Raw genomic sequence first — 13,042 nt, forward strand, 5'->3', positions numbered from 1 at the left:
CAACGTGGGGTCCGGGGACCACCAGGGGTCCTTGAGGGGGCTCCAGGGGTTCCCCAGCAAACTGATGAATAGTTGAACTTCAGCATTATTTCATTTACAAGAAGTTAACACAATTAGAGAATGTAGAAGAATGACTGTTTTGATCATAGTTTCTCTGTTATCTCTCTATCTACAATACAGACAGTCATGGAATTCTGGACAAAATCATATCTAACAATAAAAATATTCTCAGATTTGGGTTTGAGAGACAAAATCTCATCCAATGGGGGTCTGTGGCCCTAATGTGGACTAAATTAGGGTCCTTGATTGAGAATCACTGTTCTATATCAAACAAATCTATATCTATCTATTTCATTTTAATATGGAATTAAACTTTTCCAAACTACTTGAACACAGGACAATCCAGCTCTTTATGTTGGCAGGCAGTAAGAGTTAAATACCGCAGGACCATAGGATGGAGATGGGATCACAGGATCACAGCGCCCTAAGGGGAAGACCGACCCGCCTGCCATCCCATAATTCACAGTGTTTGACTCTGGAAAGAGACTCGAACATTTTCTCGCTGATAACAGACTCGCCGCACACGAAGAGGAGACGCAAACACAAAAGCTTTTTAAAAAAAACAAAAAAACACAAAACACCCAACGATTTCCAGGCGGTGACTTGTGTTTCCACTAACTAAGTTGAAGGGTCTTGGGGAATGCGTGACCAATTTTCCGGACTGATTCATTGAGTGACTCACTGTAAGAATAGCCTACACACACTCAAATCAGGGGCCTCGAGTCAGCACACACACACGCACACACACACACACACATTGTCGGGCAATTTGAGGCAGGCAGACCCCTCTTAGCAAACACTCAGGATTCTTTGGAGTGTTTTCCCTCATATTACTGTCCTCTGGCTCGCTGAAGGGAAGGTTGTAAATCTCCGCTCCTTCACTCCTCCCTTCCCCCGTCTCTCCCTTGTCTCCTCCCTTCCCTTCCCTTCACCTCCATCTATCTCCCCCTCGCTTTTTTTCCCCTGCCTCATTTCCCCAGCTCTCTCCCTCTCTCTCTCCATCTCTTTTGCCCTCGTCCTGACTTTTTTTTTTTTCTCCCTCTCTTGTTTCCTCCGCAGATCTCTGGCGTTTTGATGTCACATTCCAGAAGTTTCTGAGCTCCGGTCAGCGACCCCAGAGAGGACCGGCCGGGTCGGCAGACAGCGAGGCAGCCAGAGCGTATTCTTCATCCCCGAGGCCGACATCGGCGGGATAAAGAGAGGAGTGTGTGTGTGTCTGGAAGAGGAAGAGGATCCAGTGTTTGTTTGGATATGCAGTTACTGTGAGAGAGAGAGAGAGAGAGAGAGAGCTGATCCGAGGTCAAGGCCTTTCTCCTCTCCCCTCAGAGTCACATGTCAGCGTGAGGCTCAACCCCCGGGGGTTGCTACTCTGAGTGAGCGACCTAAATACTTGTATAGTGACTTGGAGGAGTAACACACACTGGGACATTCAGCTGGGAGTGAGAGAGTTTCTTATCAAGTGAGTGTGCTCTCTGAACTCTTTCCACTGCATTTGGATACAGCTTCATTTCCCCTGCTTTTGGATTTAACCATCCCGAGGAAGTGAGTCTCTGCTGTCCACACCTCAGAGGTATGAGCGAACTTGGGGAGCCTTGCCTCTCCTCTTAGATATAAAGATTCACGCTGAGTTATCACTGGAGAGACTGAATCACCTCACACACTGAAGCAAGATGCCGGCAAAGACGCCCATGTACCTAAAAACTACGACTCCCAAGAGGGGGAAGAAGCTGAGGCTCCGCGACGTCCTGTCAGGCGACATGATCAGCCCCCCGCTGGGCGACGTGCGCCACAGCGCCCACGTGGGACCGGAGGGGGAGGGCGACATGTTCGGAGACGTGGGCTTCCTCCAGGGCAAGATGGACATGCTGCCGTCGTCCCTGGGCCGGCCGCAGAACGGACACGGGCGCACGCACAGCATGGAGCGCTGCCTGGAGGAGGGCTTCCCCGCCGATAAGAGCTCGCACAGCTACGCCTACAACGGCTACCACTACCAGCACCCGTCCACGGGCCTGCTGAAGACCACTATCTCCATGCCCGTGTTCATCGCCCACGAACAGGCGCCGCCCAAACCGCCGCGCCTCCACCTGGACGACCCCTCCCCTCCCTCTCTGCCCTCCCAGTCGGAGCAAAACCACTTCCAACCGCAGCACCACCAGCCGCCGCCGCCGCCGCCGGGCCACCAGCAGGCGCAGAGCAACGGGTACGGCCACGGCCCGCAGCCGCGCGCGCTCTCCCTCTGTGAGAACGGCATGGTGGGCCGCCTGGCCTCCGAACCCTGCCGCGACATCTCCTTCTCGCCCGCCATCCGCCGGCTCGTCCCTTCCTCCGGCTCCTTCTCCGAGGGCTCCTCCGAGGACTCCATGTCGGAAAGCTGCGGGATCCCGGACGTCCGCCGGGGCCTCAGCCTGGACTCGGACGCCGGGCTGAGCAACGAGGACCTGAGGAGCGAGCGCAGCGAGTCGCCCTGCGCCCCCGTCCACCCGGCCGGGCTCACGGCCTCGCCCGCCGCCTTGGGGGTGTCGCGGTCGGACTCGATGGCGGGGCTGGACCTGGACCTGGGGCCGTCCATCCTGGAGGACGTCCTGAGCATCATGGACCGCTACAAGGCAGTGGACGACCGCTGTGAGCTGTGAAGAAAGGAGACACTAATATGCTACACAGTATATTTTACACACATGGTTTATTATAAGCTTTAAAACTCTGTGAAGAGACTGGAGGACGAGGGATGGGGGCATGGAAAACAGGAGGGAGGAGAGGTTGTACTTTTAAAAGAGACTTGACAACTGAGTTTAAAGGTAAATTAGTAAAGCGAGAGGTGCGTGGATGTTACTGATAAGAAGTGCTGGGACTACATGACAACAGCCAAGGCAACAGGCCGGTCCGTACGAGCCTTTATCAGAGCGATTTGTAGGATGACGATGAGCAGAAGAAGCATCCCTACTTTCTTTGGAGGAAACACTAGCCAGGCTGCATTCTCTGTGAAACTTGACTTCTGCTGAGAATTTTTCTGTCTGCTATTGTGCTTGTTAATGGTTAAAGAAAAAAACCTGCCTACTGAATGAGATATGGATATCTCTAGACTGAACTGGGGACAGCAGGAGGAGTTTCATCACCAGCTGTGATGAAAAATTGAGGAGCTGCAGGACTGCCTATCCATCCTGGAAATCACAGCAGCTCGTCAGCGATTTCCATCCACTTGCAATGTGTTAGGATGTTGAATATTATTATCACTAGATTATGGGAGGAAGTTCACAGCACACATGCTCAGTCATACTAAGCTGAACTGCAAACATAAAGTAGCTCTGTGTTGCGTAGGCCGGCCCGGCTCCACTGTAACTTATTGTGGCCGCCTCAAAACTCAATATCAGCGCTTAAAAGTTTCAGGAGATTGTATCCTTATCTTCAATCTTTAATTGCAATGTTTCAAAGCCAGAGGACAGCTGTAGAACTTGTTGTGATTTGACTGTCTTACTGTAACAGGTAAAGATCTAAGCTAAAATTGCCCTTAGCTGCCATCTAGTGTTGCTTTTGACAACTTTTCAATAGCAGGTTTCATCCATGTGATCAGAGGGAAACAGGAGGAAGCCAATTTTCACTGTTTTAACCAATAAAATGCTTTAAGTATAAGAAAAAGTGCTTCTTAGATTGTTTTAAAATATTGGTCTTTTAAAACACTGACTCTTCTTTCATGTTGTGGCTCACCGCTGGCCTCCCTAACATTACACTAATGTCTGCATTACCACAGTAGCCTATACTTCAAATGTCATATATGCTGTATATATCACTGTAAATGTATGAATAAATATGGTCCTATAAAGAAGAATACAGATTTATGGTGATTTTATTTTGAACACACACACACACACACACAGAAGTACCACTGTTGTCTCTAGTGATCTCTTCTCTCACTGTTGCGAGGCTACTTGATTTTACACACAGACACACACACACAGAACAGACACACACACACACGCCATGCCAACCGATTTAAAGGAGAACGCTCCTTTGAAACACTGTAATTGTAAAGTAAGCATATGGGTCAAATAAGTAATTTTCAATATACAAATAAATGAGAAATTAACTATTAATTTGCATTAATCTCAAGTGTCTAATCAACTCTATTATTTCATCTGATGAGCTCTCCTGACAGCAGATCAATGTGCATATCATGAAAAATAGTGTGTATGCATGTAAATACGTGCTTTTATTTTGAAAATTATCAACCGGAAGTTATTCCACTACCGGCTTCGCGCAGACGCAGAAGGTTGTAGTCAAAGCACTGGAACTAGTAGTGTGTAGTGTGCAGCAAAGTTATCAATGATTATTTCAAATTATTGGAAGTGACTGACCAAGAAGAGAAGCGGCTGCAACAAGTCTTACAAAAATGAAGTAAGTGTTTCTGCTGCGACGGGAGAAAATAAATCTACGCAGACATTTCAGGTAGTCAGTGCTAGCTTGCTTTGTAGCTACGGTTAGCTAGCGTTAGCTGACATAACAAACGTGATAACTGACATTAACGTTAGCTGCAACTTCTTCAGATTATCGTAAGTAAATGGGTCGGTTAGTGTGTGTATGTGTGTGTGTATATATATATATATATATAATAGCAGTTGCGTTACATCGCTAACGTTAACATTAGTTACTTTTACACACATTATTCAGTTAATTCAGCTGTGTACTTTTACACTTGTGCCTGTAGCATTTGTAACGTTACTGCGTAGCTAGTCAGTTACCTAACTAATAATGTTTTCTTCCAGGCTAAACATCGATGGTCTGTTGGTGTATTTCCCGTATGACTACATCTATCCAGAGCAGTACTCCTACATGCTGGAGCTGAAGAGGACACTGGATGCCAAGGTAGATTATTATAGCCAATAGAGTCTCATTTTCACAACTTCACTAATATGAGAGAGAATCAGGGATGTAGTTACTGTGATTAGTGACACTGATGAGGGTTCACACAGTTTACCTACCTATGTTACATGAGCAAACCTCACAAATCAAGGTCAAAGTTTAAGTTGCTTACTTTATTTTTTGGTTAGCCCCAGGACAGAAAAAAACACAAGAGAAAACAAAAGGCATTAGCTACAAATGATGTATGAAAAAAGATAAACACAGTAAAACAGACTAACAAAATAGGAACAAAGTGAAACAATAAATAGATTCAAAGCTCTGACATGTGGCAGCTCTTTATTTTACGTTTCCAGTGTATTACAGGCATGGATGTGAGAAAAAGTGAAGGGGGAAATTAAAGCCTAACTTCTGTGTAATCCATTCCATAAAGGATTGCCAAATTCTCAGAAATGTGTCAGTTGAACATCGTAGAGTAAATTTGGGTTTTTCTAATTTAAAGTTACCTACTTTTTGGTTTAGCAGTGTGTCACTGGAGGGAGAGGCCCGGAGAGTGTTAACTTTGTGTGTGTGTGTCTGTGTATGTGTGTGTGTTTCCTTGCCGTCTTATGCTGTTTCTCTTTAGGGTCATGGAGTTTTGGAGATGCCATCAGGAACAGGGAAGACCATCTCTCTGCTCTCTCTGATCGTCGCCTACCAGAAGGTGAGCTGTGTGTCTCTGAGTCTTCATTCAGATTTATGGCTCTATCCAACACTTCCCTGCATTTAGGGCTGCAACTAACGATTATTTTCATTGTCGATTAATCTGTCGATTATTTTCTCGATTAATCGATTAGTTGTTTGGTCTATAAAATGTCAGAAAATGGTGAAAAATGTCGATCAGTGTTTCTTGTTTTGTCCACAACCCAAAGATATTCAGTTTACTGTCATACAGGAAAGAAACCAGAACATATTCACATTTAAGAAGCTGGAATCAGAGAATTTTGACTTATTTTTCTTAAAAAATTACTCAAACCAATTAATCGATTATCAAAATAGTTGGCGATTAATTTGATAGTTGGCAACTAATCGATTAATCGTTGCAGCTCATGCCGTCATTCATGCCGTCCACATAGTAATGAAATTGTTATGTCAAGAAATTGTAATGTAATCATGAATTTCTTCTGCCCTCTCTCTCTCTCTCTCTCTCTCTCTCTCTCTCTCTCTCTCTCTCTCTCTCTCTCTCTCAGGCCTTTCCTCTGGAAGTGACCAAGCTAATCTACTGCTCCAGAACGGTTCCAGAGATTGAGAAGGTGAGTCATAATTAAAACCCCAGTCAGCACCAAGTGAGGCAAGAGGGCCTAGAGATCAGGATGAGCGTCCTGTAACTGAAAGGCCGTAGGTTTAACCCCCTACAACAGTTTGTCCCATCAAAGTATCCTTAAACCCAAACTTAATTTAAGCCCAAATAACTCAATACTAATTGCTTCCTAATAACAATAACTTTTAATTTTCTGTCCTATAAGAGAAATTTCACTTAGAAATAGGATTTACAGTAAAATAAACACACAGGAAAAAGAATAAAAACACCAATAAAAAAGCACAATAAAACACATAAATCATCACAACATATCCCATATATTTGACCCTCTGTCTCTGTCTCAGGTGGTGGAGGAGCTGAGGAAGCTGATGGAGTTTTATTCCAAGGAGACTGGAGAGAGCAACAACTTCCTGGCTCTGGCCCTCTCCTCCAGGAAGAACCTCTGTATCCACCCTGAGGTACGACCACCAGCTGTGTCCGGTGTGTGTGTGTGTGTGTGTGTGTGTGTGTGTGCGTTTATTTGTGTTGTATGGTGATATTGATACCGGAGCACAGGAACAGACAGCGGTCGATCTGATCAATTAGTAGATATTTAATGATGCAACTTCATTAGAGAGAAACAACATGAACTAAATCAGTGATGTTAGTCTCTCCTCGTACTGATAGAGACGTGTGATCTATATAGTGGTCAGTTGTATAATGACAGATAGTAAATCCTTCAAATCAGGACCTCATGTGCAGCACAGACAAGATGTGCTGTATGACAGTAATCAGACAAATCATAAACACACAGCAAGTACACTTTCAAAGCTGAAGAAGTATTAAAATGGCTCCTGCTGTGACTAGTGGATAAATAATAATAATAAACTTTATTTGTATAGCACCTTTCATACAAGAAATGCAGCTCAAAGTGCTTTACAACAAAGAAATTACATGCACCAAGTGCTTCACATAAAACTTGATAATAATAGCGAAAATAAGATAAAGATGAGAATAGAATACATAGCTTCACATGAAAATAGACATAGAATGAGCATAAAAACAGGGATAGAATGCCATAATTAATGTAAAATAAGATGGAGAATAAAACCCACTTGATAATAATCATAACATAAGATGGAAACTAAAACCCACTGAATAATAATAATAAAATAAAGTTAAAAAAAGAAGAACTTAGCTTCTTGCTCTGGTCTGTGTGTGTGTGTGTGTGTGTGTGTGTGTGTGTGTGTGTGTGTGTGGTAGTCAGATTATATTAGATCGCCGTCTCTCCACCTATGCCGCACAGGGTTTCTCATCGGTCCGAGCACCACCCATGTATTGTTTTTGTTTGACTATTGATGTGTCTTATAATCCCATGTGGGATGGGCCACAAAGTGGCATGACACCAAAATAAAATATTCATTCATTCATTCATATATTAGTGCTGGTCTATCTAGTCTGATTCTAACCGGGCTCCTCCACTCCTGTCCAGGTGAGTTCTCTGCGTCTCGGTAAAGAGATCGACGGGAAGTGCCACAGCCTGACGGCGTCGTACATCCGCGCACAACACCACGGCGACCCCAGTGTGCCTGTGTGTCGCTTCTATGAGGTAAGAAGTAAAAAATGTGTTTATCAGACTGGGGTCAAACTGTATTTTTCAACTGAAGTAGAGGTAGACGAGTAGGGTTAGGACGATGTATAGATATTCAATATATCGCAAATGAGGCAGGTTGAGGGAAAGTGGGTATAACCAAACAGTAAATTTCAACACTTCATCACTTAAATAACTGCACTGAACATCACAAATCGATGAACTATAACAGTGGAAGTGTATCCCAGGGTTGATTTTTCCTTCTAACCTGCATGGAATACCAGATGCATGATGATTGTATTGTTCTATTGTGGCAGACCCCACCTATCTGGCACCTATGTAGGCCAGACCAAACCATGAGAAGTACTCAGAAAACGTGTTTGACCACAGTCTGGAGTTCATATCCACTCTTTCTCTTTGTCTTGTTAGAGTAAACTACGCCCTATCAGGTGCAGGGTCTATGGCCCACACTGTAACTTATCCAATATCAGTGACACTGTATGTTCAAGGTGTGAATGTGGACCTTTCATCCAGCTAAAATCCATCCGTCTGGAAGGCTAAGGAGGCTCAAACAAACCAAGAAAAGAACTTATAAAAAGTGTTAAAACTTGTTCGACCCTATTCTGGAGTTCATATCAGTTTTCTGTTTGTTTTTTTAGAGTAAACCTTTGCCCTATCTGTTAAATTTGGGAATGTGTTTCTTTCATCCAGCCAAGGTTGTTTTGATTCAAGAATTGTTCCTCCTTCCCGTCAGTCTTCACTCCATGTGTCCATGTGTCTGTCTGCTGGTCTGGTTTCCTTTTTTTTTTTATATATACTTTATTTTTTCTGTTTTATAACACAGTAAACATGAGGTCACTCAGTTACATTGGATGCTGTACATAGGAGTTGTTAGTCATAGAATGGTACACTTTCATTCACATTCACTTTTGTGTTTCACAATTGCATTTACTATAGTTTCAGTTGTCAGACTCTTTGTTAGACAGCTATGTAACCCATTTAGTCCAGTACTCTTCTCCCCTTTCTTTCTGTAATCTTAAACTGAATGTCATACGTTCCATAGTGTATATGCTGTTTACAATATCTATCCATCGGTTCAGGGTGGGAGGCTCTTTAAGAAGCAGCGTCTTGTAACTGCCTTCTTGCTACCATGAGAATTTTTTAGTAAATATTTGTCTCTGATATCCAGTTCCTTAGATATGTTTCCTAAATAGAGAGAGAGACAAGTGAACTCAATATCAAATCCTAATATACTCTTAGTGGTGCCTTGGACATCAGCCCAGAAAGGCTGCAAGATGGGACAGGACTGGTCTGGTCTCCTTGAACCCCTAACCTTTCTGTCTGTCTGTGTGTTTCTTATAGGAGTTTGATTCAGTCGGCCGCCAGGTGCCGCTGCCTGCTGGCATCTACAACCTGGACGACCTGAAGGACTACGGCAGGAGGAAAGGCTGGTGTCCGTACTACCTGGCACGCTACTCAGTAAGTTGTACTCCCAGCCAAAAAAGCTGCTGCGTTTTGGCTGCGGCTGGTAAGTTTGTCTCTTTGTCTATTTGGCTGGTAAAATAGTGACCTGCCCTGAGCCATAGGTCCAGAACATTTGAGATGCTAGTAGAGGCAACACAGGGAAGTTGGAACAAAGAACGAAAAGGCCAATTTATACAATTTATACTGCGTCAAAGTGTCACCATAGCTACGCCGCAGGTCTTTGCGCTGCCACCGTATCTTACGTGCAGCTCTCCCAAAATTTAACTGTGCGTAGAGCGATGCAAGACCGCAAGAACCCGCTTTGTATTTCCTCCTCCCTGCAACCGGTTAATATCGACAATAACGAAGACAGTGGAACAGAGTGAACGGAAACGAGCTGGTGGAGGTTCACAATATAGTTAATTTGTACGACACCTCATCTCTGAATTATAAAAGACTACCAGATGTCACTGAATTTGTGGTGAGAAATATTCCAAAACGTGAGTTTCAGAGAACGTAAAAACTACTACTTCTGTTGTTATTATTTCTGTGCACACCGCCATCTAGTGTTTCAGCGGTCTACACTCAGAATCGCCAACACAGAACTATAAATCCTCGCACCGCCGGAAGTATAACTTGTCCTTAAATGTTTGTCATTAAGAGGAAAGGTTAGCGTTCCCTCTTGCCATTATAATCTGAAAATCTGACAACTCCACAGTGGCTGTTTAATAAATAATACATCTAATATTTGATGTTATACTGCAAAGTTGCTACTGTATCTCTTAGCTTTTCTTATTTTCTCTCTCCTGCCTATCCTCCCAGATCCTGCATGCCAACATCGTGGTTTACAGCTACCACTACCTGCTGGACCCCAAGATAGCCGACCTGGTTTCCAAGGAGCTGGCCAAGAAATCAGTGGTGGTGTTTGATGAGGCTCATAACATCGGTGGGAACATAAACTGACCCTAACTCATGGTTTATTATAATACAGTGACCTTATTATATGTATTCAACATCTGAAATATAACCAAATTCTAATTATTAAGTATGGTATGTCATTATTGAGATTTATTTGAAGGAAGTGAAGAAATGATGAGTCCTTGACTAGACTGTGTTATTGTTAAAGTTTGTTTTTGGAAATCTAGAAAGAGCTCTAATCTCTTCTCTTCTCTTCTCCTCTCTTCTCTTCTCTGTCCTGCCTCTATTTTTTTTTTTATTACTTTTCTTTTGTGTTTCCTCCCCTTTCTCCTCCCTTCCAGACAATGTGTGTATTGACTCCATGAGTGTGAACATCACTAGACGGACGCTGGACCGCTGCCAGAACAACGTGGACACGCTCCAGAACGCCATACAAAAGTAAGAGGGCAAAGGGTCAAAGGTCAGCGTCAGGTTTGTTCACAATACTATGGCCCAATCCCAATGCCCCCCCCCCTACTGAGCCCTGAGCCCTCACAGACTTAATTGGCGTCACCTGTGTGCAGCTGTAGTGCCTGAGTGCGAGAAGTCACGAGGGCTCGAAATAGTACAGGAGGAATGGGACGGCACTTTGTAGTATCACGTGTTGCCTTGACGACGTTATCGCCCGTCAATTAATCAATTTGTAATTTACTCTTTGTTTGCACTTTTGTCTAAACAGCATTATTAAGCTAAAATGAAAAAAAATGTTGATGAATAATGTTAAATAGCCTTAGGTATATCTTCTGTAACATTGCAAAGTTTATACTGTGCTAATGGATGTAGAAAATACTCTTCATTGTACTAGAGGTTAACCTGCAATACATCATTACAATATGTAAAAAAAAAAAAAAAAAAGAAACAGTAGGAGGTACGTTGAAAGCAAACGGTACTTTTAATAAAGCTTAATGAGCACAAATAAGCACATAAAGGCGATATTACATGCTGCTTATATTAGCAGCATCTAACATCCTTCTTAAATGTTTAGGAAAACTTAACTTTCTTTTTTCTCAAATGAGCTGTTTATTCTGTTCTAATGTTGCAATGTTTTCTCTTTTAACTGTATCTTGCATGTAGTTTGATCCTTTCATGCCTGTTCCTCTCTAAGTTCGTGTTAATTGTTTTTTTGTGGTTATTTTTCCTTAATTATGTATTGGCAGAAATTTTCCACATACATGAATATTAATGTCACAAACGCTATGAACTGTGGGTAATTCCCTCAAGTAAAGTCTACAGAAATGCGGACTTGCGGAAAGTCTGCATAAAGGGCTCATAAAGTCCACCAGTGAGCCGTCAAAGTCCGTGAGTCTGTGAGTGCGGACACTGGGATTGGGCCAATAAGAAAGAAAAGAGATGTGTGCATAGATAGATCTTGAACTTGTTGTTTTAGCATGGAGGCCATCAACTGCCTGTTGTAAACTTGGCCCCGCCTTCCCCCTGCTGTCTGACAGGATAAAGGAGACGGACGCTGCTAAACTGAAGGAGGAGTACAGGCGATTGGTGGAGGGGCTGAAGGAGGCCAACGTTGCCAGGGAAACCGACGTCTACATGGCAAATCCAGTGTTGCCAGATGAAATTCTTCAAGGTAGGTACCATCAAAAGGGCTGGAAAGTAACACTACACATCACATGGCTGGGAAATTTTCACTGTGTCTGATAAATTAGTCTACTAACCACCTGCTATTTGGACCTTGTGTTTTTTGCTCTAAAAATAAATACAGCTTGGAAATTGGTGAGACAGTCAGGTGAATTTTGGAATCCACCAGGCTCAGTTTATCTTCCCGAGTCTGTTAGTTAACTTCAAGGAAAAATTTGTATTATTTCTTGGCCCTCCCACTTACATGACAGCTTTATTTTTTTTTTATTTTTTTTTTTACTATTTTTGCTTTTATTCATCCCTCTCTTCACTTTGCTTTTAGAGCAAATAGTTTAAAGAAAACACAGTTCTGAACTTCTTATAAGAAAAAAACAATTCAACTAACGTCCCAGTAAAACTTGACACATCTTAATTCTTTCTTGCTCTTTTTTTCTTTCTACCTTCTCTTCATCAAACAATTTCTCTCTCTCTCTCTCTCTCTCTCTCTCTCTCTCTCTCTCTCTCTCTCTCTCTCTCTCTCTCTCCCTCTCTCTCCCTCTGTCTCTCTCTCTCTCTGTCTGTCTCTCTCTCACTCCCTCTCTCAGAGGCGGTGCCCGGCACTATCCGTACAGCGGAGCACTTTGTTGGATTCGTGAGGCGTTTCCTGGAGTACCTGAAGGCCCGTCTGAGAGTCCACCATGTTGTGCAGGAGAGCGCTCCTCAGTTCCTCAAAGACATCTTCGACAAGGTCTGCATCGACCGCAAGCCTCTCAGGTCGGTGTGGCTGTGTTAAATCAGGCTTTTGTACAGATATGTTTCAGTATTTATCATTTTTTTCTAAGCTCAGTGTAAAGAGTAGAAGGGGAAAAAAATCTACGTGAAGTCATTCGGTGATATTTTAAGAGTCACAACAAAATGTGCAAATTTTTCTTAGAGACTGCATGAGACTCTTTACTCGCTCTCTCACTTCCTCACTCACTCTCACTTGTTCCCTTCTTCACCCACTTGGTCACTTGCTCCCTCATATCCTCACTCACTCACTCACTTGCTCACTCACTCACTTGCTCGCTCACTTCCACACTCACTTCCACAGTCAATTTCACCCTTAATCATTTTCTCAATCCCTCCCTTCCTCCCTCACTCACTCACTCATTCATTCATTCACTCACTTCCTCACTCCCTTTTCCCCTCATTTACCCAGTAGCTTCCTCACTCACTTCCTCACTTATACTTTCACTTTATACCCTACTTCCTTACTCACTCCCTTC

The 13,042-nt window shown here is 43.4% G+C and overlaps 2 protein-coding genes across 2 annotated transcripts in view; both read left to right on the forward strand.

Annotated features, from left to right (window-relative positions):
- The first annotated feature begins 1,145 nt into the window (after window positions 1-1,145).
- LOC139645508 (cdc42 effector protein 3) lies at window positions 1,146-3,865 on the forward strand. The gene has a single exon (XM_071521228.1). The coding sequence runs from the start codon at window positions 1,731-1,733 to the stop codon at window positions 2,691-2,693; it is 963 nt and encodes a 320-aa protein (XP_071377329.1). The 5' UTR covers window positions 1,146-1,730; the 3' UTR covers window positions 2,694-3,865.
- Window positions 3,866-4,329: 464 nt separating this feature from the next.
- The window catches only part of ercc2 (excision repair cross-complementation group 2), a 16,314-nt gene continuing 7,601 nt past the window's right edge, over window positions 4,330-13,042 (forward strand). Inside the window, exons 1-11 of the mRNA XM_071521225.1 lie at window positions 4,330-4,449; window positions 4,818-4,917; window positions 5,537-5,614; window positions 6,141-6,203; window positions 6,556-6,669; window positions 7,683-7,799; window positions 9,144-9,260; window positions 10,068-10,191; window positions 10,505-10,601; window positions 11,651-11,784; window positions 12,380-12,548. Of these exons, the coding sequence (XP_071377326.1) occupies window positions 4,445-4,449; window positions 4,818-4,917; window positions 5,537-5,614; window positions 6,141-6,203; window positions 6,556-6,669; window positions 7,683-7,799; window positions 9,144-9,260; window positions 10,068-10,191; window positions 10,505-10,601; window positions 11,651-11,784; window positions 12,380-12,548 (1,118 nt within the window). The 5' untranslated portion in view covers window positions 4,330-4,444. The remainder of the gene's footprint in view (window positions 4,450-4,817; window positions 4,918-5,536; window positions 5,615-6,140; window positions 6,204-6,555; window positions 6,670-7,682; window positions 7,800-9,143; window positions 9,261-10,067; window positions 10,192-10,504; window positions 10,602-11,650; window positions 11,785-12,379; window positions 12,549-13,042) is intronic.

Source organism: Centroberyx affinis, unplaced genomic scaffold (assembly GCF_046629955.1).
Source record: "Centroberyx affinis isolate AG114_WGS23_722 - 3 ecotype Tasmania unplaced genomic scaffold, CSIRO-AGI_Caff_v1 ptg000875l_1, whole genome shotgun sequence".
NCBI classification, from domain to species: Eukaryota; Metazoa; Chordata; class Actinopteri; order Beryciformes; family Berycidae; genus Centroberyx; species Centroberyx affinis.

Excerpts from the sequence above, each read along its gene's own strand:
- LOC139645508 (XM_071521228.1), top strand. The coding sequence starts at position 1,731 with ATGCCGGCAAAGACGCCCATGTACCTAAAAACTACGACTCCCAAGAGG.